This window comes from Pelobates fuscus, chromosome 9 (genome assembly GCF_036172605.1).
Source record: "Pelobates fuscus isolate aPelFus1 chromosome 9, aPelFus1.pri, whole genome shotgun sequence".
Lineage (NCBI taxonomy): Eukaryota > Metazoa > Chordata > Amphibia > Anura > Pelobatidae > Pelobates > Pelobates fuscus.
In genome coordinates this window covers 118,670,567-118,694,617 of record NC_086325.1, presented here as the reverse complement: position 1 = coordinate 118,694,617, position 24,051 = coordinate 118,670,567, and the positions used below count along the sequence as shown (strand labels likewise).

Genomic DNA, 24,051 nt, shown 5'->3' with positions numbered 1-24,051 from the left:
TTACTGAGAGAAGTGATTGGTCACACACTTCTCGCCTCGCTCCAATCCGCGGCTACCTCGGGTAGGCGGAACCAGTGACTAGTCTACGTTTTGGGAACACGTACGTAGGATTTAATCTTACGTAGCAGTCGAGCACTGTAGACATTCTCTTTCCACTTATCTTTCTCTATATCTGGGACGCCTTATATAGAGGGTATGGGACAGAAATTAGGTAAACCCAATAAGGGTTGGTTAGCATGTGATTTGGTAGAAGATAGAGAAGGTGAAGAGATGGTTAAGAAAGTTGATAAAATTGCTAAAGTATGTGGAATTACCGTACCTGTATGCGGTAGATTGCAGCCAGAAAGCTGGCGTAAGTTACTGACAGAAAAGAAAGGAAAGCTGTTAGATCATGATTTAGTCCGGACAGCGGAGGCTTGGTACCGGGTGGCAAAGGCTATTCAGCAGGAGGGATGGATTGAGGAAGAGATTGATCATAAAGGTTTAAAAATGTTTGTGTACTATAAAAATTCTGTTGCCGGGGGGGCTCCCCCAGCCGGCACCCAGTTCTGGTGCACACGAGGTAGCTCACCCTAGCATCACCCCAGCAATGATTGAAAAGCTACTGGCCATAGCTCCCGTTCCTAGTCCCCTCCCCGCCATTGCCTCCGTTTATCCAGTCCTGAATGCTGATGGATCCCTATTTTCCCCACCATCAGTCCCACAACTCCCATCACCCTTGTCCGACCCGTCACCCCGTCCATCTCCCTCTAGCCCATTCCACCCCTCCAACAGGACCTCCCTCCGTCCGTCCTCGCCCACACGCCCACGTGCCCACCCATCTTCCATTTCTCCTCCCACGGACCCATCCTCTTTTACCTCCCCTACTCCCCCCGCTCCACTTTCTCCTCCCCCTACTCCTCCAATCCCGCCTACTCCACCCTCTTCCCCTCCTACTCCACCCGCTTCTTATCCCTCCCCTTCCACGCCCTCATGTCTGTATCCTTCTGCCCTTCCCAGTCCCTGCCCACCGCCACCACCCTACGCCTACTCTGCCCAAATGTCTTGGCCCCTCTCATATCCCTACCCGTCACTTCCGCCCATTTCGCCCATTTCCCCTGCGCCTCCCGTAGTCACGCAGCCGGCCCATACCTTGCCCACATCCAATATGGCCGCCACTTCCGTACTGAACCCAAACGTCACTTCCTTCCACGCCTCCAATATGGCGTCTCCCAGTAACACAGCACCCCTTATGCCGGTTCTTCCGAATGATTTGCTCCCATCAACTTTTAATTCGCCAGCAGCTCCGGCCAGTGGGGTGCCACTCCTACCTCCAGCTTTAACACCACAAGTGGTGCATCCCCCGGGAGTCCGGGGGACACACGCAGATGAGTTTGACGCAGTTAGTTCCCATGACTACCAGGTCCCGCCAGACTCCAGGGGAGTTTCGCCCCAATCATCCCGACGTTCTCTAAGCGACCCCTTTGGCCGTAGACATCCGGGAGACAAGGCCCCTATAATGTATGTCACCTTTAACCCAACCCAGGCCAGTGCACTAATGAAATCACTTCCTGACCCTGAAAAGCAGCCCATGCCCTTCTACAGAGCGATAGTTCAGATCCAGCAGACCTATTCCGCCGCTTGGCGAGACTTGCTGAGCCTTTGTGCCATTAAGGCAGGAGATGCCTATTGGCCTAGCATCACTCGCCACCTCTGTACTAATTGGTTAGTCAGTGATACAGATTATATATCTGGAATTGAGTTCTGTGACCAACTAAGGGCCTGGGCTAAGGACAAGCTTGCAGACCTGGCAGCAGGTCTTAATGACATTATTTAGGAAAAAGGCGAATCTGCAGAAAGATTTCATGCCAGACTTTTCCAAGTGTTCACTGACCTGGGGTTCGACCTCAGCAACAAGATACACGCTCAAATGCTCTCTGGAGCTTTTGTTCTAGGCATCAAAGACTCTATACGCAAAGGTATTATTGCTGCCCGCCCTGAGTATAGAGTGGTTCCCCTTGACAAGCTGCTCCTAGTTGCCAGGGGCTTAGAAGCTGCACAGGTTCCGAGGAGACCTCATCCTACTCCCCTTATGGTGTCACGACCATCGATCCCTAAAGGCACTAAGCCTGCAGATGGGATCTGCTTTAACTGTGGGGAAAAGGGCCATTTCAGGAGTGATTGCCCTGCGCCCCCTAAACCCCAAAGATCATCCAGGCCTACAACTACCACAAAGGCCCCAGCACCTTCCTCACCTGATTCAGCCCAAGAAGACTAGGACATTGGCAAGCCTGTATCATTAACCCCTGTCATGGCAGTATCCGCAGGGGAACAAGGGGGGCCATTAGCTACTGTTACTTTGCCCATTGAAGGTCACCCCACTACATTCCTTGTTGATACAGGTGCAGCCCGAAGTGTTCTGCGAGAACAAGACCTGCCTGACGCTTCCTTTCTGTCCAATATTGATGTCTCATGTGTGGGAGTAGATGGTCTTCCAAGACAAAGCCCATTAACTACTCCTTTACGGGTTGGCAACTGCCTCAACCTATTAGGCGCTGATGTGCTTTCACGCCTCCAAGCATCAATTACCTTCACACCAGATGGCCAAGTGGAATTATCCTCAGCTCTGTCTGATTCAGATACTTCCGCCCTGTGTTCCTTGCCTTTGATGCTCCATTTAGAGAAACCCCATGGTTATGCAAAGGCCATGAGAGACAATTTCCCTGAATGTCTAATGAATAGTGTCCCTAATACTTTGTGGTCCTCAGGCCCAGAGGACATAGGCCATCTTAAAGTCCCACCAGTGTTGGTCAAGCTCATTCCAGGGGCAAAGCTACCAAGGAAGTCCCAATACCCATTGAAACCTGCCCAGGCGGCAGCCATTACTAAGCAAGTCCAAGCACTACTGGAAAAAGGGGCCCTTGTTAAATGTGAATCTCCATGTAACACTCCTTTGTTTCCTGTAAAGAAGAAGACACCCAAGGGTGAACCAGAGAAGTACCGAATGGTCCAGGACCTCAGAGCAGTAAATGAGGCAACAGTTCTGGACACCCCAATTATGCCAAATCCACACACACTCCTCTCTGGCGTTCCACCTTCTGCTAGATACTTCACAGTGATTGACCTGGCCAATGCATTCTTCAGTGTTCCCCTGGAACCAAGCTGTCAATACCGGTTGGCCTTCACACACGAAAAACAACAATATACATGGACTGTTATGCCCCAGGGGGCACAGAATTCCCCGAGCCAGTTTGCAAAAGCTATGAGTACCATCCTTGACCCCTGGCAGTCTGACCATCCGGAGGTTGTCCTACTTCAATACGTAGATGACCTGCTCCTTTGTGGAGATGATGTCCCCACAACAGAAAAATGTTCTCTGGATCTCCTCTGTTATCTTGCAGATCAAGGATATAAGGCGTCTCTTCTCAAACTTCAATTCTGCCAGCCTACTGTAATCTTCCTAGGCCACTGCCTGTCACATGGCACCAGACATCTCACACGTGATCGTGTCAGAGCAGTGTTGGTCATTCCGCCTCCAAAGACCACGAAATCCCTACATGCTTTCCTAGGCCTCATCTCATACTGCAGAGCCTGGATCCCTGAGGCCTCTCTGCTCATGCAACCCTTATATGACGCTCTCAAATCAGACCCCTTCTGTCTGTCACCAGAAGCATTTGACAACTTCTATACTCTTCAGCGTGCAATTGCCTCTGCCCCTGCTCTTGGCCTACCAAATTACGACAAGACTTTCAAATTATTTGTGTCTGAAAGAAAAGGCCATGCTACAGGCGTCCTTACTCAACCACATGGTCCTGGCGGACGTCAGAGACCTATTGGATTCTTCTCCTGTCAACTGGATATCGTAGCCAGAGGTACCCCCTCTTGCCTTCGTGCTGTCTTTGCAGCTCAAGAACTTATTGAGTGTACTGGGGACCTGGTTCTTGGCCACCCTCTTACTGTTTTGGCACCCCATGATATTTCTGCAATTATTAACCAGGTCCAAATCAAACATGTCACAGCTGCCAGACACCTTCGACTCCAGTGTCGTCTTCTACTACCTGACAACGTCACCCTCTAAAGATGCCAGGTTTTAAACCTGTCCACTCTTCTGCCACTCCCTGAGGGGGTACCTATTATGGATTCATCATGGATGAAGGATATGTCCTACTCCTTACACACACCCTTGCAAAACTGCTCCCCAATTTGCCTCCCTGTGACGGGCCTGAATATGCTTTTTGCACCATGTGGTACAAACCAACCATCAACCCTGACCCTCGCTATCTCTAATTATTATTATATTTGCAACTGGCCCTTTAAATGGAAAATTGCCCTGCTTCCCTGGATTGTGGAGAAGCCTATTTGCCAGCCTCCTTCCTCATGACTATGGCCCCTGGAAGATTGTGCCCCTGAAAACTTATTAACTTTTATTGGGTGTGTATGGCCCTTTAAGAACCGTCTGGGGACATATTGTGACTTTGCTGAACAATGCCCCTTTAAGACTATGTCCCCAGACCTGTAAAATAACTTGCCCCTGGCTCTCTCCCACTTGGTTCAGTAAATAGGGCTTACTGAACCAAGTACCACACAGGCGGACCACCCAGAAGTTAAAGTGTGCAGGCAATTTACCTCCCAGGCTGTGAGGTTACTGCAGGTTAATTGCACGTGGCGGCGGCCATCTTTGTTCATTCGAATGCGGTCAGCGGTGTATGCTAAAGATTCTGTGGAACTGAAATCGGCTACACATTTTGCCGAACACCGCTGACCCTTACCTTCTCCTACACTTCGTTTTTCAGCTCCAGAGACTAAGTCCCGTTCGAAATGGTCGTTTTTCGGCATGAAATTGACCGACCGCACAGCCCAAATCTATGGAACTGTTTTGGGCAGGAAATTGTGCTTGCGGTCAGTCATAAAGGGACCTCCAGCTAACTTTTGATCCACTGGAGGGATTTGGCTGATTTTTGGAAGTGTTTATGTTTGATGTATGCGGAGTTCAAATATTTTTTTGGAGATTGAATGTATAGTTTTAAAGCTACAGTGTATGTGTGAAAACTGTATTTTTACTGTATGCTATAATTATGTTATATGTTTATCTGAGGGGAGGAGACGTGGGGGTGGTACCATGTATGTGATTGGTTAATTTCATCCTCCCCCTGGGAGTGTCCTGTATGTACCTTTTTGTAATAAAAAGCAGGCTGGGTGTTCCAGTCCTCAGTTCTTCTTGACCCTTCAAAACGTAGCCTCGTCTCGTTATTGGAGGGAATTGCTGTATCACACTGGGGATTGCTATGCTCTGCATATTCCCCTGAACTTAATCACTTAGCTCTTTTAAGAGCTTGTTCCTGTTACGCTCTCCTGGAGGAGAGGTCTTCCCCACACGGTCCTGGAGGACAGAAACCGATCCAGGGTGGAAGGAAGACGGAGCGGCTCCAGTTAAGCTACGGCGGTTGTGAAGTCTGCGGTGGCTGTGGTGTCGTCTGCAGTGCTTGGAGTCCTCTGTAAGCGCTAGGAGCATCCATCAACGGAGGGTACTCGGTCGGAGTACACGGAGCTCCGTTACAGGAAGTGATCTGCAACACTTTTTTTTTACTTTAAGAATAGATTCAGGAGTCTCTGCTGCTTTGAAATTAGCTTCCTTGAAAGTTGCAAAAGTCTTGCTCAGGTTTTCTTGAAACCAAGACAGGAATGCATTCATATCTCTTTGCTTATTTTTCTACAGCACTTCCTGACAGTATTTCTTCTTGCAGCCATCAGGAAGTGGTGTTGTGTATTGTGCACAAGATAAATTCTTAGACTTGGACAAAGCATTTCCTTTTACTGGAAGAGACGCATTACTCTTTTCTCCTTTATCCAATTTCTCTGGAGATATAGGACTAGATATATGCAATATATAAGTACAGAAATCATTAACAAAAAATAAGTCTTTAAAGTTAAAAACAAAATGTGTATGTTCTAACCTTAAAACCGTATTGGGGACTAGTGGACACGGTAATCTTACTCTGACGAGCACCCTGGCTGTCAGACAACTTCAAAGCCTTTAAATATCCCTGTGGCATTTAAATTTGGCGCCAAATGTGTTATATGCACATGTTCAGCAGCACATTCGGAACAATGAGAAATGTATACACATCCTGGGCATGCGTTCTATAGGCTGTCCACACTTGCAGAGCCTGCAGTTTTATTGGCCTCTTCCATGGTCAGCCTGCCCTCCAGCATGAGAATATCAGTAAAAGAAATGGTACCCAGATGTCCTGTAACTTCTGCCGCAAAATGGAGGTTCTGCCAAAACGTACAATCTAGGTGTACAGTCTGTGCCTATCCCCATTGCAGTACAGGCCAAGGAGATTACCCATTAATCCAGATCTCGGGACAAGTAAAAACTGGCATAGGATTTGTACTGACATTATTTAAGGCATCTTTAAGGTGGTGGGACATGGTTAACAGTTTTAGGTTACCGTATATACTCGAGTATAAGCCGACCCGAATATAAGCCGAGGCCCCTAATTTTATCCCAAAAAACTGGGAAAACTTATTGACTCGAGTATAAGACTAGGGTGGGAAATGCAGCAGCTACTGGTAAATTTCTAAATAAAATTAGATCCTAAAAAAAATATATTAATTGAATATTTATTTACAGTGTGTGTATAATGAATGCAGTGTGTGCGTATGTGTGTGTGTATGAGTGCAGCGTGTGTGTATGAGTGCAGCGTGTGTGTGCATGAATGCAGCGTGTGTGTGCATGAATGCAGTGTGTGTGTGCATGAATGCAGTGTGTGTGTGCATGAATGCAGTGTGTGTGTGCATGAATGCAGTGTGTGAATGCAGTGTGTGCAGGGCCGGTGCAAGGATATTTGCCGCCGTAGGCAAAAAAAAATTTGCCGCCCCCCCCCCCCCATATGTCCTGACTTCCCCTCCTCCTCCCTCAGTGGTCCTTACCTCCCCACCCCCGTGTTCCTTCACCCCCCCCCCCCAGTGGTCCTGACTCACCCCTCCCCTAGTGGTCCTTACCCTTCCCTCCCCTAGTGGTCCTTACTTCCCCCTCCCCTCCCATAGTGGTCCTTATCCCACCCCCTCCCTCTCATAGTGTTCCTTATCCCCCCCATCCCTCCCATAGTGGTCCTTATACCCCCCATCCCTCCCATAGTGGTCCTTATCCCACCCCCTCCCATAGTGGTCCTTATACCCCCTCCCTCCAATAGTGGTCCTTATCCCCCCCCCCTCCCTCCAATAGTGTCCTTATCCCCCCCTCCCTCCCATAGTGGTCCTTATCCCCCCCTCCCTCCCATAGTGGTCCTTATACCCCCCTCCCTCCAATAGTGGTCCTTATCCCCCCCCTCCCTCCCATAGTGGTCCTTATCCCCCCCCTCCCTCCCATAGTGGTCCTTATCCCCCCCTCCCTCCCATAGTGGTCCTTATACCCCCCTCCCTCCCATAGTGGTCCTTATCCTCCCCCCTCCCTCCCATAGTGGTCCTTATCCCCCCCCTCCCTCCCATAGTGGTCCTTATACCCCCCTCCCTCCCATAGTGGTCCTTATACCCCCCTCCCTCCCATAGTGGTCCTTAACCCACCCCATCCCTCCCATAGTGCTCCTTATACCCCCCCCCTCCCCTCCCATAGTGGTCCTTATACCCCTTTTTTTTGTTATTAATTTTTTTTTTATTATTTATTATTTTTTTATTATTATTTCTTATTTTATTTATTTATTTATTTTTTCGTCCCCCCTCCCTGCTTGATATATGGCAGGGAGGGGGGCTCTCCTTCCCTGGTGGTCCAGTGGCAGTTCAGTGGGGGGGAGAGGGGGGCTGGCAGAGCTGTAACTTACCTTTCCTGCAGCTCCTGTCAGCTCTCTCCTCCTCTGCGCCGTCCGGTCAATTCTTCTGTCAGCTTACACTGTAAGGCTCTCGCGAGATTTACACTGGGAGCTGACCGAGGTGCTGACCGGACGGCGCAGAGGAGGAGAGAGCTGACAGGAGCTGCAGGAAAGGTAAGTTACAGCTCTGCCAGCCCCCCTCTCCCCCGGTCTGTATTATGGCAATGCAAATTGCCATAATACAGACCTTGACTCGAGTATAAGCCGAGTTGGGGTTTTTCAGCCCAAAAAATGGGCTGAAAAACTCGGCTTATACTCGAGTATATACGGTATATCGGAGGCTACCTTTACAACAATATGAACATCTATTTTGTACTGATCTTATACGTAAGGGGGAAAAAAGTTACGTCGCTATCATTATAATGTAAATGTCTCTAGATTGTGCTGTAGAATTGGTACACAAAACCTTTGACTCAGACTCCTCAATTTATGGTACCTCTGACTCTTTATATCAGGGATTGACAAATTTGTTTGGAATCTAGGAGCCAGCTAAACAAGTTAGGAGCCAGTCATTTTCAATGAGAAAATGCAATTCTTAAAGGGACACTATAGTCACCAGAACCACTACAGCTTGATGTAGTTGTACTGGTGTCTATAGCCTGTCCCTGCAGGTGTTTTAGTAGAGATTAATTAATTTAATGCATCTCTATGAGGAGACGCGGATTGGTACATTTGCTGCGCATGCACAAAATCCTCCCAATGCTTTCCTAAGGGAAAGCATTGGCTTAGCTGAGATCATAAAGATTGATAATCTCAGCCATGGGAAAACTGACACGGTGTGAGAAAATGGGGAAAAAAGGTGAGTAAAAACGATCGGAGGGGGCAGGTACCTAAACGCACACACAAACACTGACAGGCTCACATACACACTCACGCTGACAACAGGCTTGCACGCACAAACTCTTGACAGACACACACACACACTCTTGACAGACTCGCTCGCGCACACACACACACACACACACAGTCTCTTGACAGGCTCACACACACTCTTACGCTGACAACAGGCTTGCACGCACACTCTGACAGACTTACACACACACACATATAAGCATTCACACACACACATACACACACACACTCTGACAGGCTTGCACACACATACATACAGACCTTGACAGGCTCACACACAGACACTCTGACATGCTCACACACACTGACAGGTTCTAACACACACACACTCTGAAAGGCTCTCACACACACACACATTTTTGTTTTAATTGAAACCCACTCAGACTCCCTTCGCTGGGGTCCAGTGGGTCTGCACTCTTCCTGTGTGCGAAGGAGCAGTACTTTGCCTTTAGCTCCTCTCTGCTCCCTCACGCTCTGTAATGATGCCAGGGCTGGAATGATGTCATATTCCGGCTCCTGGCATCATTACACAGCGCGAGGGAGCAGAGAGCAGCTGCAGAGTACTGCTCTCCAGCGGGCAGCTGCTTCCTCCATGCTCCTCAGGGCGGCCGCCTACCTCCATGCTCCTCAGGGCGGTTGCCTACCTCCATGCTCCTAGCGGGCGGCCACCTACCTTCATGCTCCCGCGGGCAGCCGCCTACCTCCAAGCTCCCGCGGGCGGCCGCCTGCAATATTCCCTGTGACAGCCGCTGTCAAATCTCTAATTAGAGAGCTGGCACATCCCAGACGCCAGGGCGAAATTTTTAGTCGCCGTGGCGACCTGGCGACTGGGATTTGTCGAGTCCTGCTTTATATTATATTACACTAGTGCCCAAAATTGTTGAAACATCTGGAAAAAATGTATATCTAACATTTAATGACTTTTTTTTTTTTTTTTTTTGAATAATGGAATAAAATAGAAAATTGGATAATTCTGGTGGAAACCAATTCATTTTTTTCTTGGTTTAAAATCCATCCATGTCATCCTAGGCAAACAGAGGCTATTTTAGGTCTTTGAAAAGTTATTGTTTTTAAGAGGCCATGAGAAGCCAATCATCTAACTATGAAACAATATGGAGACTTACTTTTATTAATGTGATGACTACCAGAACTTTGGTAAACACTCGAAAAGCTAAGGACAGACCAAATGAGACTGAACTGAACTGGTAAATGTGATGTTTAGCAAATGCGTTGATGTTCCTGATGTTTTGTACAAACCAGTCAATTATTTCTGTATAACGAAGTACTCACTTTATTAATACATATATAACTGGTTCCTCATATTGCAGCCTTGTTACACAGGGTTTCTGCAGCCGCCATTTCAAATTTCTAGAACATTCCACCAACTGCCATCAAGCAGGAACAGGAAGTGGGGAACCAAAAGAAAGGAAGTGCATCACCACTGATAGCCAATAACAGTTCAAATGCCCATAGATCACAATACACAAACTGACACACTCATACACAATCCAAGAGTCCATAGATCATAGTAATGCAGTAATTCTTCTTTCAATTTGATGCAGAACCTGAACTTTTTGCTTCTTTCTGCAGTAGGAATATGTAGATAGGAGTCCTTGAGGTCTAATGAGCTTAACCAAGCGCCTTCTTAAATAATATGTGTTGCCGATTGTATGGTCTCCATAAAAACAAATTAGCAAAAGATCAGAATTCGACAATTCACCGGGCTCAAGTCACCCAGCACTCTAAAATGATACCATCCAATCATATTAAAGCTTAGGATTTAAACCAGAGTATTATATCCCAATCACCTTTCTTACAAACGCACAAAAATAAGTCTTGTGCTCAAACTCCCACTACTCCTGGGCGGCAACAACGACCATAGCACACATCAGCCCCAATACATACAATAAAAACCAAAGAAAAAAAGAGTTACCTGCACACTAGCCCAAATTCCTATGCATATTTAAATAAATTGAGTTTATTTAGTAACTCCAATTGGGCCATTGGAGTTACTAAATAGCATCCATTTATTTAAATATGCATAGCGATTTAGGCTAGTGCGCAGGCAACTCTTTTTTTTTTTTTTTTTTTTTTTTCCTGTTGTGGTTATTATTAAGCCCAATAGTGCTTTGCTGTTACTTTGATTTCTTGTTACAGACCTTGGCTCATTTACGGTTTATTCTATTCTCTGTGTTCCTGATATTTGTCTTGTTTACTCTGCTTTCTCCTTCCCTTGACCTCGGCTACCTGCCTGACTACTGCTTACGTTAAGTCCGGCCACTCTAAAGCCCGGTAATATGATGATTATATATTTCTAGTAGATTAGGGTCTGTGTGTTTGGGTTCCCTTACACATACCATGATATATCCTTGAATTCTCCCACATAAACCTTTTCAAGGTAATCTAGCCAAACACATTGAGCCTTAGCTACAGACATTCCTGCACTTTACTCTTTGCAGCATTTGTAGAGAATAGCTTACGTAAAGGTAAATCTAATTTTTTAGTCCTTTGCATCTGCAGCCCACTGGAATCTCCTTTAGGTCGTTTTCTTCTCCAACTATGCTATAGGCATATGCACTTTAGGAAGCTCTTCCACTGTTGACTAAATGGCAAAAAAATTTTATTTAAAGTGCTTTGAAATTAATTTTTTGAATGGCTAGGTCCATTCCCTCAGCATTAATTCCTTTAATTTAGGAAGAAATGTAAATGATTTCAACTTGTGCTTAACAGATTGCTGATTCTAACCAAACCCTTATCTTAAATAAGAAGTTGAACTTCTCTGATGAGTCTATGCAAACGCTCATCTGGAAAAAAAAATATATATAATTTTCTTAATATGAGAGTGCCAAGTCTTCAGAAGATGAACAAGCAGGGGAGGAGTCAACTAGAATTTGTCACTTCCAAGTGTTTCCTTTTTTTGCTTTTAGGAGGAGAGAACAGGCTGAGAAGGCAGAGCTGTCTGGGCTGATTGAATGGCGGCTGATTGAATGGCAGCTGATTGAATATCCAAAAATGTTTGCTGCAAACTGTTCTGGGACCACAATAAAAATGGTTAATCCCCATTCATAAAACTGGCTTTTAGGGGGGCGGGGCCTGACCGTCAAACTGAACTCTCGCATATACCAACAGCTCCTGCAACCTTCAGATTTTAAGCTTAAAAAAGCAGATTTTACACCCGATTAACGACCAGCAGCCGTGGTCCGATGCACAGGGAAGCACTGGCCCAGAGGAGAGGCTTGCAATTTCTTGTTTTAGTCCCTCGAGATGATAACAGTCGTCCTTACAGGATGAGGCCTACTCAGGCGGTGAGTGGGGCGGACGGCCGCTGCCCCGCTATCCTGCCTGACGGTCTCCTGCTGGACTCCCATGGATGTGTAACCAGGGCCCCGTTCCCCCTCTGGGCCGGTGGGGGTGATCCCGGCCCATACCCTGCAGCCTTTACCGCACCAGAAACCCCGCTACTCAAACCACGAGGCCTCACTAAAATGGCGTCAAACGCGAATCAGCAAGCTCGCAATGGGAACAGTGCAATCTTTTCACCCTCGATGGCTAAGGCCCCTACACACACAAGGCGGATGTTGCATACCTGCATGAGGCAGCCTGATGGGTGGGATCCCTACGACACCCAACTACAGTGCTTGCCGGATCAAAGCTGCTGCGATGCCCGAGCTCAAAAGAAGAGGTACACTGAGGGACAGCCGACCGACGGACACGGCGCGGAACCAGCCCACCCTGACCATCACCGAGCGATTCATACACAGGCTTATCCAAGCGCCTGGCTCACAGCACATGACACCGCTCCCTACCCGGGATCTAGATCGCAGTGCCAAGACTGAGCTATAGACCCAGCAGACAGCCACACTCTGCTTTAGCATGGAACACCCCATAGACAGCCTCTATTCCTACCCAAGCTAGGGACTAGGCTGACCCTGGACTCTCTGACCATGCCACCCTCCCGACATCCACATGCCTAAACACAGGACTCAAAGTACTTTATGTTTCCGTCTTTGTGTGTCACTTCATTTATTTTTTAAGACCTCTCGCTTTGGTTTTCATGGAACAACATGTATAAAGCAGCCATGCAGATGATACTGCAGACCCTGCTTAACTTGCTGGACTACTGCTATAACTATGCCCTCATGTACCTACATTTATGATTTTTTTTTTCTTTTAATGTGTCCCATAAATGTATCTACCTACGTTCAATACTACAATGCGCTCAGAGATAACCATCCCGCCTCCTACCATAAGCTTAGCCTGGTATGCTGGCCAGCACCATTCCCAACCATTTTATAATTGCTCGACTTACACCTCACACATTGCGCAGCTTACCATCCAGTATGCTACACTAGAAAGCACCAGGGCGCATCCACCCACTTCAGACACCCAGGCATGTAACTCTTTTTACTCCTACTGTCAATTCCCACTAACAAACCAGGGTACACTCTCACAGCGCACCAAGCCCCCCCACTGTTATACCCTGGGTCAGAACGAGCAACGGGTTGCCTCACAATGGTTGCTCACCCACTCATGGGCGCATGTCGCCTTACCTACACAAAGTGCAGCACCTCCTTATGCCATATTTTACTGTAACCTGAGTTAATCCACGGCTGCACGCTCCAGCCTACTGTTTTTACACGAACCCTACAAAAGCTCATACCAAAACCTAGTCTGCACGTTATAGAACAGTCTAAATTCATGTCAATATACCATAAAATTGTGCTACACAATCGCATGCCACACCAATCTACTGTTCAAGATAAGCCTGCAGTTGCTGTTGTGGCGCTGCAAGACCAATTGTTTGTTTTTCATATGCACAAGAAAAATAAAGAATAAAAAAAAAAAAAAAAAACTGGCTTATAAACTTCTCTTTAGTAACTGTATAATAAAATATCAATAGTAAAACAACATTTATAATTTTATATGAAACTGTATTTGTTGACTTCGGCTGCCCAGCTTAAGCACAAATCATAAATGTACGATCCTGCAGGGTTAGCCTAGGTTAAAAAATTATTTTGTGAATTTATCCAATGAATACCGTAATCCAAAATTGCTCCCACGACTCCAACTACATAGCCCTGATATCAAGTGCATGAAGTTGAAGATAAAGGGCTGATCTGCATCTATCAATACTAGGTAAAATAATAGCATAAAAATCACCTGCAATAACAAAGGTTGTACATTAACCAGCTTACATGAGAGCAAATTACTACTCAAAAGATTGAATCTGAGGTGGTAGAGGCATAAACAAAGGTAAACGCACATTTTGATGGGCCAATGTGATCTGTCACTGTGACATAATGGCCCTAAGGATCAGAGACGAGACAAGATTTTAGCAGGAGAATAGAGACTCCATTCACCTTGCCAGTGATGGAATTAACCAAACAACATTAATGGACACATTTACTCAGGAGATGAATATTATCTGCATGTTTATACTCTTATTTCTGCACTGGTTTTTAGTCAATATTGTACTCTGACTCATCTCTAATTCTAGCAGAAATTGCAGTGAGGGAAAAAAACATTAAGATTGTGAAATACGAATGTTTGGGTTAACCACCAAATAAACAGAGTTAAGACAACAATTTACATTCAAGTGTGGACTTGAATTAAAATAAACAGGCTGAACAAGTAATTCATATATTTAGTCCAATATACAGTATGTGCAGTTTGTTTACTAGAAACAGCCTGTTCTCATCTTGCAAGACTCAAGATAAAGAACACTTTTACAATCTGCCAATATATGCACTGTAAATTATACTTATAAATGCACTCCACCCAAACACTGTGAACACCGAAAATGATTAAAGGACCACTCTAGGCACCCAGACCACTTCAGCTTATTGAAGTGGTCTGGGTGCCAGGTCCAGCTAGGGTTAACCCATTTTTTTATAAACATAGCAGTTTCAGAGAAACTGCTATGTTTATTAATGGGTTAAGCCTTCCCCCAAATCCTCTAGTGGCTGTCTCATTGACAGCCGCTAGAGGCGCTAGCGTGATTCTCACTGTGAAAATCACAGTGAGAGCACGCAAGCGTCCATAGGAAAGCATTGTAAATGTTTTCCTATGCGACCGGCTGAATGCGCGCGCAGCTCTTGCCGCGCGTGCGCATTCAGCCGACGGGGCGGAACGGAGGAGGATCGGAGGCAGATATCTCCCCGCCCAGCGCTGGAAAAAGGTAAGTTTTACCCCTTTTCCCCTTTCCAGAGCCGGGCGGGAGGGGGACCTTGAGGGTGGGGGCACCCTCAGGGCACTATAGTGCCAGGAAAACGAGTATGTTTTCCTGGCACTATAGTGGTCCTTTAAAAGTATAAAGCTGCTAGACACAGAGCACATCCAAAGAGCTGTACTAAATCAAAACACGCAGAACTGTTTACTACAGTTAGAACTGAATTTAAAATGTAAGGCTAGAGTAGCTGAATAGAAAGCATTTAGATTTAGAATTTTTACATTTGGCTATATTGACCTTAAATTATCACAAGTGCATAATAGTGACAAATATTAGCTAGACAAGTGTTTCTGATTTATAAACTATGATATGTGCACACAAACATGTACTATAAATAGTTTGCACCTTAAGTCCAGTCTTTTCATCATCACTGCCATTATTCACAGAATGCATATCATCTCCTTGCTTGTAAACCAACACAAAATCCTCACTGTTCAGTGTGGACACCGAGTCGGATGACACACTGATCTTCCCCACAGATGCCTTGTCATCCATGTTTCATGAAGGACGATCCACATATGAACGACTCTCTGAAAAGATACATATAATTAATAATGTTTTACTCAGATGTTATCCAAAATACAACTAAATGCAAGAACAACTGAAGAGAAATGCATCAGAGACTCCTTAAGAGCATTACATTTGTAGAATATTTTACTTTAAAAATCAGCAAATTACTTAAGATTAATTTGGTTTGATGGTATCGGTCAGGGGTCAGCAAACTATGGCACGTGTGCCATACATGGCACTCCAGGTGCTTTTGCAAGGCACTCAAGGCTGCCTGAGTCTATGGCCTAGTGCAGGGGTAGGCAACCTTTAAGTAGTACTGTGCCAAAACAAGATCTTGAAGTCCCTTGGTACGCCGGTCCTTTTTTTGTTTTTTTTATTGAGGTGTGTGTGTTGCTGTATTGTGCTTGTTGTTTATGCGTGCTGCAGTTGATTTGTAACGTATTTGGGCTGTTATATTGTATATGTTCATGAGTAGTTTGTGGTATTGCATATGATACCTATGAATGTGGGCTGTGTATGGGGCCTACTTGTGAAATTGAGTGTCTGGATGACATGTCACATTGTGTGTTTGGTGGTGTGTGTATTTGTAGGGCTCCTACAGTTTTGCATGCGAGAAGCTGTTTGTGGAGTTGTGTGCATGTATGTGGATTGTCAGTAATGTTGTGTCTGTGAGCATTGTGTGTGTGTGTGTGTTCCTGTGGGGGCTGTTTGTATAATTTGTATCAGGAGAAGGATTCTTCTGCCGCTCTGTGTATATCCAGAAGTGTGTGTGGATTCATTGAGGTCCAGTGGGGACCAGGATGGCTAGGTACAGGTTAGGGGCAGGAGTTGCAATAGTGGTTGTGGGCTGCTCTACTCCAGTGCAGATTTCCTTTCACAAGTGTTGAGAAGAAGTGATCTGTACACTTCCTCTAAGTGCTGTAATGGGTAAATTGAGGATTGTTCCTCACCTCCTGCAATCATCGCTCGGTTTGCCTTAGTAGATATCTGAAGTTCCACTGGAACTCCTGACTGACCAGAGACTGTTTGGCTTTGGCAGCCTTTAATGACGTACAAAGGCACCTCAAGTGCCATGCATGGCACACGTGCCAAATGTTGCTGACCCCTGGCCTAGTGGGACTTCCCTGGCTGAGCGATAATTGCAGTTGGTAGGGGACAATCCTTAATTTACACATTGCAGCACTTAGAGGAAGGGATCTCAGATCACTACCTTCCCACACTTGTGCACAGGAATCCGAACTGGAGTAAAGCAGCCGACAGCAGCTATCACAGCTCCTGCCCTTGATCTGTACCTGGCCAGCTTAGTTCCCATCGGACCCCAGGAAAGCCACCTACACTGCTAGATATACACAGAGCTGCAGAAGAAACCTCCCACTCGTACAAATAATACATATAGCCCACACACACACACACACACACACCGTTCCCACAAACACAACACCACTGACAATCCACATACATGCACACAACCTCACAAGCAGCCACTTTCATGCAAATCCACAAGCACCCCCATGCACAGCCCACATTCAAAGGTATTATAACAATACCACAAACTCCTCATGAACATATACAATATAACAACCCACATAAGTATATACAATTACAAAGAAACTGAAGCACCCATAAATAACACAAGCTTAATACTGCAACTTACACACCTTAATTTTTTTTTTTTTTAAATAGGACCAGCACACCAATGGACTTCAAGATTTTGGCACCGTACTATTAAAAGGTTGCCTACCCCTGGTATATGTCATACAAAAACTAACATTAAGAGCCATATACATTTCCTGCTCCAATAGAAAACAGCGAAGAAAAATCAGACCTTTCTCTGCAATAAATATCAGGGGTACATTAGAGATACATTAGTGTCTCACATTAATATTGTAGTCGCTTTAAGGAGAAGACTTATATCAGACACAATGTTTATAAAATAAACTGCATAACTCTCAGTGGTGTACAGATCCTACTCCTGCAGTGTCACTAGTCAATTTTCTTACATTTAGTAGTGAAATCACCGTATGCAGCCCTTGCTACATCTCCCATAGGTGTGACTTACTCAGTTTACCCAAAACACACTTCAGAAAAATAATTTAAGTTCTAAGCTTCCCGTATTGCACAGTGCGTTTAAATTATGTGATTATATCCTGCTCTGAAGTTATTATGCCTGCAGCAGGCGCTTCCATATGTTTAAAGATCCATTATCCTCACAATAGGTTAGTGTTTAAACTAAAAGAAACTGGTCTAGATGAATATTCTTGTTCTTGGGTAGAACATTGGCTTAAGGATAGAGTACATCATGAATGATACATTTTCAGGCTGAACAAAAGTGGTAAGTGGTGTCCCTCAGGGTTCTCTTTTTGGACCGCTTCTATTTAACATATTTGTAAATAAATCTTGAACTAGGCATTGAAAGACATATTTCAGTGTTTGCAGATGACACAAAACTTTGTAAAGTAATAAAATGTGAGCAGGATATTTCTTTGCTGCAGAGGGATTTAGATAGATTGGGGGACTGGGAACTCAAATGGCAGATGAGTTCCCCCCCCCCCCAATACACACACACACACACACACTTTAAAATGTATGAATGTAGCATTGAGCAGTGTTTGTGTGTTTTAATGTAAGAATGTTTTTGTATGGAGAATGTGTGAGTGAATGTAGGGGTGTGTTTGTATGTAGTGTTGGCATTTTAATGCAGGCATGCATTTTTGTGTAGTGTTGGCAAGATGCAGTGGTATGGTTATATATAATGGTGATGCTTTAATTCAGAGGTGTGTTTGTATGTATTGTTTACAATTGAATTCAGGTATGTGTTTGTGTGGCAAGATGCTAATATGTATGAAGATATATACACACATTGACACACATGCAGATACACACACACACACACATATACACACATGCAGCTACACAGACACAAACACATACAGATACACAATGCCATCCTCCTGTTTCCTAACTGCTGGCTTAGGCTGTTGGGCTCTTGTTCACTCCCAATCAGCACCGCCCTCCATTCTGCGCGTCTCAGTGTTAGCTGGGAGGAAGTGACTGAATTTTACTTCCCCCCCCCCAGTGCTGCCATTACATTATTACAGAAGCCTGGTCGCACCATTAAAACACCAGAGCGCACAACCGGGCCCCTGAAGCAGTGGTGACTCTAGGAACAATACATAGGGGAAGCACATAAACTGCTATCCCTATGTGAGATTGCCATATTTAAGGACACCAAATAAGGGAGCTATCTGCTAATCAGCACCCTTATTTGGTATCTTTCAATATGGAAAACTCACATAAGGGCACCAATTTAGAGAATTCTTTACTAAACAGCTAAAAGATCAAAATTTTAAAAAGCCTATTTCTTAGTTTTAATATTTCAGTTATTTTGTAGATAACTCCCTTATATGTGATTGACACATTTAAGGACACCAAATTGGGGAGTTATCCACTAAATACGTACACCAAGCATGTCAAACTCACGGCCCACAATGGACCTCCTTGCGGCCCGGCGAGCCGCAAGTACATGCCTAGTGTAAAAGCAGAGTAGGCACCTGCTCGCCCTACATTGCAGGTGCCTACTCTGCTATCATTTACCCGGCCAGAGAGGAATCAGGACAAGGGCGGCAGCGAGGGAGCTCAGCGTTCCTGCTCCTCACTGCTCCCTCACGCTGTCTGTAGTGAAGCCGGGTGCCGGAATATGACGGCATCACTAAACTGCGTGCGAGGGAGCAGTGAGGAGCAGGAACGCTGAGCTCCAGATAGAAAATCCCACTGGACCCCAGGGAATGATGTGAGTGTGTGTGTATGTATGTCAGTGTGTGTGTCTGTCAGTGTGTGTGTGTACGTCAGTGAGTGTGTGTGTATGTCTGTGAGTATGTCAGTGTGTGTCTGTCAGTGAGTGTGTCGGTCAGTGTTTTGATGGCCGTGGCTGGACAGTGGAGTACCTGGAGGTGCACGGAGGCAAGCCACATCACATTCCAACGTGAAGTCGACATGCTCCAAGAAGTAGCGGGAGGATCCGCTTTGGCACAGGGTGCAGACGGTGCCTTTTGGGGAATACTGGCAGCGACAATGTAAGTGGAGTCTGATTGTTGGCTAGAGGGGGGAAGGACTGGGATTTAGTATGGGGGGTGGACTGGGATTTAGTAGAGGGGGGTGCGGTATAAAAATAAACCTATGTTTCTATGAAAATGTAAGAAGTTTTTTTTTTTTTTGTGGCCCACATAAACTTAAGCTTTGTTTATGTGTCCCGCGCTAGACTTTGAGGTTGACATGCTTGACGAACACATTTAGATATTAAGAGGTCCACCCAACCTCCCTACCTTGCTCTATGAGGACTGGAGTGGATCCACCCCCAGTGACCAGTTGCTGCTGGGCTGGGATATCTGTGCTCTTCCTGCACAGCTCACTCGCGTGCCCAGGCGACTGAAGGGGGGGGAGGGGGGGGTGAGTATATGGTATGGGTGAGTGTTATATTTTAGGGGTGTGAACAATGGGATGGGGTGTTATATGGAAGAGAGGGTATTATGTCAAGGTGAGGGAGTATCCCAGGGTTTGTATTATGACATGGTGGTGGTATATAAATGTAGAAAGTAATCCAGGCACTCCAACGAATTCCAGATAAATAGGCAATTTTATTAGAACCAGAAACTACACAGCAACGTTTCAACCCCTTAGGGTCTTTATCAAGCTTGGTATAATTATAATTATAGGTATAATTGCAGGGAGGGTATTATGATTATAATAGTTTATATAATAACTTATAGTTGTTATTCAGAGGTCTATAGACAGTCCCTGCAGGCATTTTGCTGTGAACACTGCCTTTCAGATAAAAGGCAGTGTTTACATTACAGCCTAGAAACACCTCTAGTGGCCACTCCTCAGACGGCCACTAGAGGTGCTTCCACGCTCTGCATTTAGACACTGAACTTTCCCCATAGAGATGCAAGGCGGTGTTTCATATGGAAAAGTATTGTGATTGGCTAAGATAATCAATTCTGATGTCAGCCAAAGAGGCGGATCAGGGGTGGAGTCAGCATGGGAGACCCGCGCAGAGGTAATAGAGTTTTTACTATATTTAAGGAGGGCCAGTGGGCTACAGAGTGTTTTAACACTATGGGGTCAGGAATACACATTTGTGTTCTTGACCCTATAGTATTCCTTTAATTACAGGAATTATTTTGCATGCTTAATTTTGTATAGCTTTTACAACATAAACGTTGTGCAACATTATTCATCTTTACTCTACTTTGCCCACCCACCACTTCCATTCTTATCTTGTCACATTCAAGAGATGTATTCAAAAAGGTCTGCAAGATTTTTTTTATTATTATTATTGAATCAGAATGTTTAGACATCTTGAGATTAAATACTTCTCATTGATCTGCATTGGAAAGTCTAAGATTGGCAACCACAAAAAGTCTGGGCAGAGAAAGAAGGCAACTCTGCAGCTTTTGAATTCTATTATTTGATATATTCATTCACTTTAACGGTAATAGTCTCTGGAAGATGTCTCCTCATTTTCTTTCAAACGGTTCAGGAGTGTTTTGACAAAAACTGTGCCTCTCCGATTATGTTGAATATAACGTCTTGTGTCAATTTCACCTATTCTGGATGGTTTTGAATGGCTTAAAGGAATGTGGGTGTGTTACTTTGTCCTATGTTTGCAAGAGCCCTCACCAAGATCCACTGCAAGCTATACCTTGTGCAATGCCTTCAGGGACAGCTTGTAAAGGCTGATGAGGTAAGAATATGCAAACACAAAAAGGTTGTGTGGCTAGGAGATGCGGTTACTATAGCTGCATAAATGTTCCAAGTAAAACTAAATAACACTTTTATAGACACATTTGCTACCTGTTTTTATAGCACAGGAATTGTGAAATTTAAAGTAACTCTCCAAGCATCATATTTGTGAGGTGTGAAAAATTAAATGTAGAAATCCACATCTCTTTATTCTACAACTGAACATGTCACCTAGCAGAAATTATAAAACTGTATATGTTTCCTATTTCTATTTGAAACATTTGCCCTGGCTTTATCTTGTCTGAACTAATTTACTAGAGTTGTTATCAAACATTTTAAAGAAAACAGCATCTAAAGCAAAAAAATAAAAAAGTAACTCAAGTTTTTTTTAATGTTTTATTCAATTGTGTAAGTTCAATAGAAGTGACAGTTCCCCTTTAAAAATGGTTTAGCAGCACTCAATCTGTGAATAATGTCCCAACATGGTATAAGCTGAAGTAATAATGCAGTAGCATTTCGACACTGTAGTGTAGGCACTAGGGAACTCCTGGACCCATAATCCCTACAATGCACTAAAGTGGTTAGAGCTTCCCTTTAACACACAAAATTCTATACAGTTATCCCAGTTACTGCAATTTTTTATATGTATAAGGAGCAAAGTTTGCTATGACAGTTTATGTCGCTATCATCTAGTAGACCATACCTATTAAGGATCTGAAGGATTCAGTAATGCAGCTGATACTAAATAATGATACTCTTTTGGTATGCAGACATCATCCTTTGTCATAGTTTGCCACTTATCCGTTAGAGGGTAACATCACACAATGCAATAATCCATAATAGAGCATTAATGACTTTACCTTTGACACAACTGTTTTATGAACATTTCCCAAAATGGACAGCTGCAGAACAGACACCTGCATAAAACCGACCAACGATGAAACTCATGACAAAGTTGCCATTGCTGTGTATCTGCCGAAAATCAGAGGTTGCCCAGCAAACACATATACACATCAAGCACACGTTTATACAGTGCGCCTCAATACGATTTATTTCTACAGCAAACACGAAGGCCGACTGTTGGCATCAACACCCCACTACTTTGTAGTATTTGGCACGGTGACCATTGCTCGCTGGTAAATCTGGGGCACTTATGGCCTGCAAACCGTGCAGTTTATAGTTTATATTTTTACTAAGCCTCCCATATATAAAAAGTGAGCCATGGTCGCCTTATCCCCCTACCCAATTCATTACTATTATCTGCAACACAGAAACTCTGTCCGGTCAGAAACACCCACTAAAGCGCCGCTCAACGAAATACCCCCATACACATCACTCGTTCTGTATCCATGGTAACTCTGTTAAATGCCCCTGGATTCTCACCTCTCGGATCCAGGCCATGAACGGATCCCCACAGGAAGTGACGACATAGGCTTCGCGTCACGTGACTAGACGGCTCCCCATACTGTAAACATCCTGCCAGATTTTCAATCAACTTTATTTACAAAACGATTACTGACACAATGACATGTTATTAATAACTGTAGTAACAGTAGGCATTGCATGTATTGGGTTGATTATATGTTACTCTTTCTGTCTCTTGTTGATTACGATTCCCTTGATGGAAGCCAGCAAATGGCAGAGCATTGAAGAAACACTGACTTTATAAATAAATATACATGCCTCCCAATATTTCAAATGGACTAACAGCAAAAAAACTGATGTGAGGAAGGCTGGACTTGAAGAGATACGTGTCTCTTTTCAGCCTATGTAACTTACTATTAACAATTCTTGCAACTAAAACTGTACAAGTTACTTAATACATACCCGTTTTGTTTATCTACTGGCAAAATATCATGGCAGCACTTACACATAGGTATTGTGGTGGAATCTCGGTAAAAAAATAAATTTAGTAGGCCGAGATTGCCACGTGGTTTGTGCACGTGCATATGCTGATGTATCGGTCGGTTGGTTGCACGTGGCAACGATACAATCAGTAGTGTACGGAGCATGTGCAGGAATACAGGATATACGAGTATTCCCCTCCTCCATTGTGCTGGGCAAGCCAAGTGGTCAAACAGGAAAGTTAGTATTTACTCTGTTGATTGGGTTAGAATACATGTAGGTGGGGGGCGTGGCCTAGACACCGACCGGGATGGCCGCATAATTCCGGAGCTCCGCCAAATCCACTCTTAATCCGGCACTAGCCATAAGCATCGAGACCCAAAAACTAGCCCAACACCCTCCACTATGCCTGGCAGACACTCCGGCTTGAAACAAGACCCGAAAAAGAGGGGTGACAGGAGAGAAACCGGCAGATCGGTGGCCGACATGCTAACTACGCCGCGAGGCAGACAGGCCTCACAAGATGGCCGCCAGCACAGCCCGCGCGGATCCCTCTCCCCGGCCTCTACCACAGGCAGCGACCTGCCAGAAACGCAACCAGGAGACCCTGCACAAATACTGGCTAAACTTCAGGAGGTGAAAAGCTTCCTTGCCAAGGAAATCTCCAACAGCACGAGAGAGGTCAAGGCAGAAATCCAGGCGCTGGGAGCCCGGACTGCGGCCCTAGAGGAAAAGATGGATCTGGTCACACAGGCCCATAACAACGCCGCATCATACTCAAGAGCAATGGAACAGCGGATCTGTGAGTTGGAACTTACGGTGGTGTGGTGGAATCTCGGTAAAAATAAATTTAGTAGGCCGAGATTACCACGTGGCATGTGTACGTGCATATGCTGACGTATCGATCAGTTGGTTGCACGAGGCAAGATACGATCAGTAGTGTATGGAGCATGTGCAAGAATACAGGATGTAGTATTCCCCTCCTCCATTGTGCTGGACAAGCCATGCGGTCAAGCAGGAAGTTAA

At 45.0% G+C, this 24,051-nt stretch overlaps 1 protein-coding gene across 1 annotated transcript in view; it reads right to left on the bottom strand.

Moving 5' to 3' along the window:
• The window catches only part of RABGAP1 (RAB GTPase activating protein 1), a 253,113-nt gene extending 230,478 nt beyond the window's left edge, over window positions 1-22,635 (bottom strand). Inside the window, exons 1-2 of the mRNA XM_063432338.1 lie at window positions 22,564-22,635; window positions 15,274-15,458 (exon numbers count right to left, since the gene is read on the bottom strand). Of these exons, the coding sequence (XP_063288408.1) occupies window positions 15,274-15,423 (150 nt within the window). The 5' untranslated portion in view covers window positions 15,424-15,458; window positions 22,564-22,635. The remainder of the gene's footprint in view (window positions 1-15,273; window positions 15,459-22,563) is intronic.
• Between the last annotated feature and the right edge of the window lie 1,416 nt (window positions 22,636-24,051).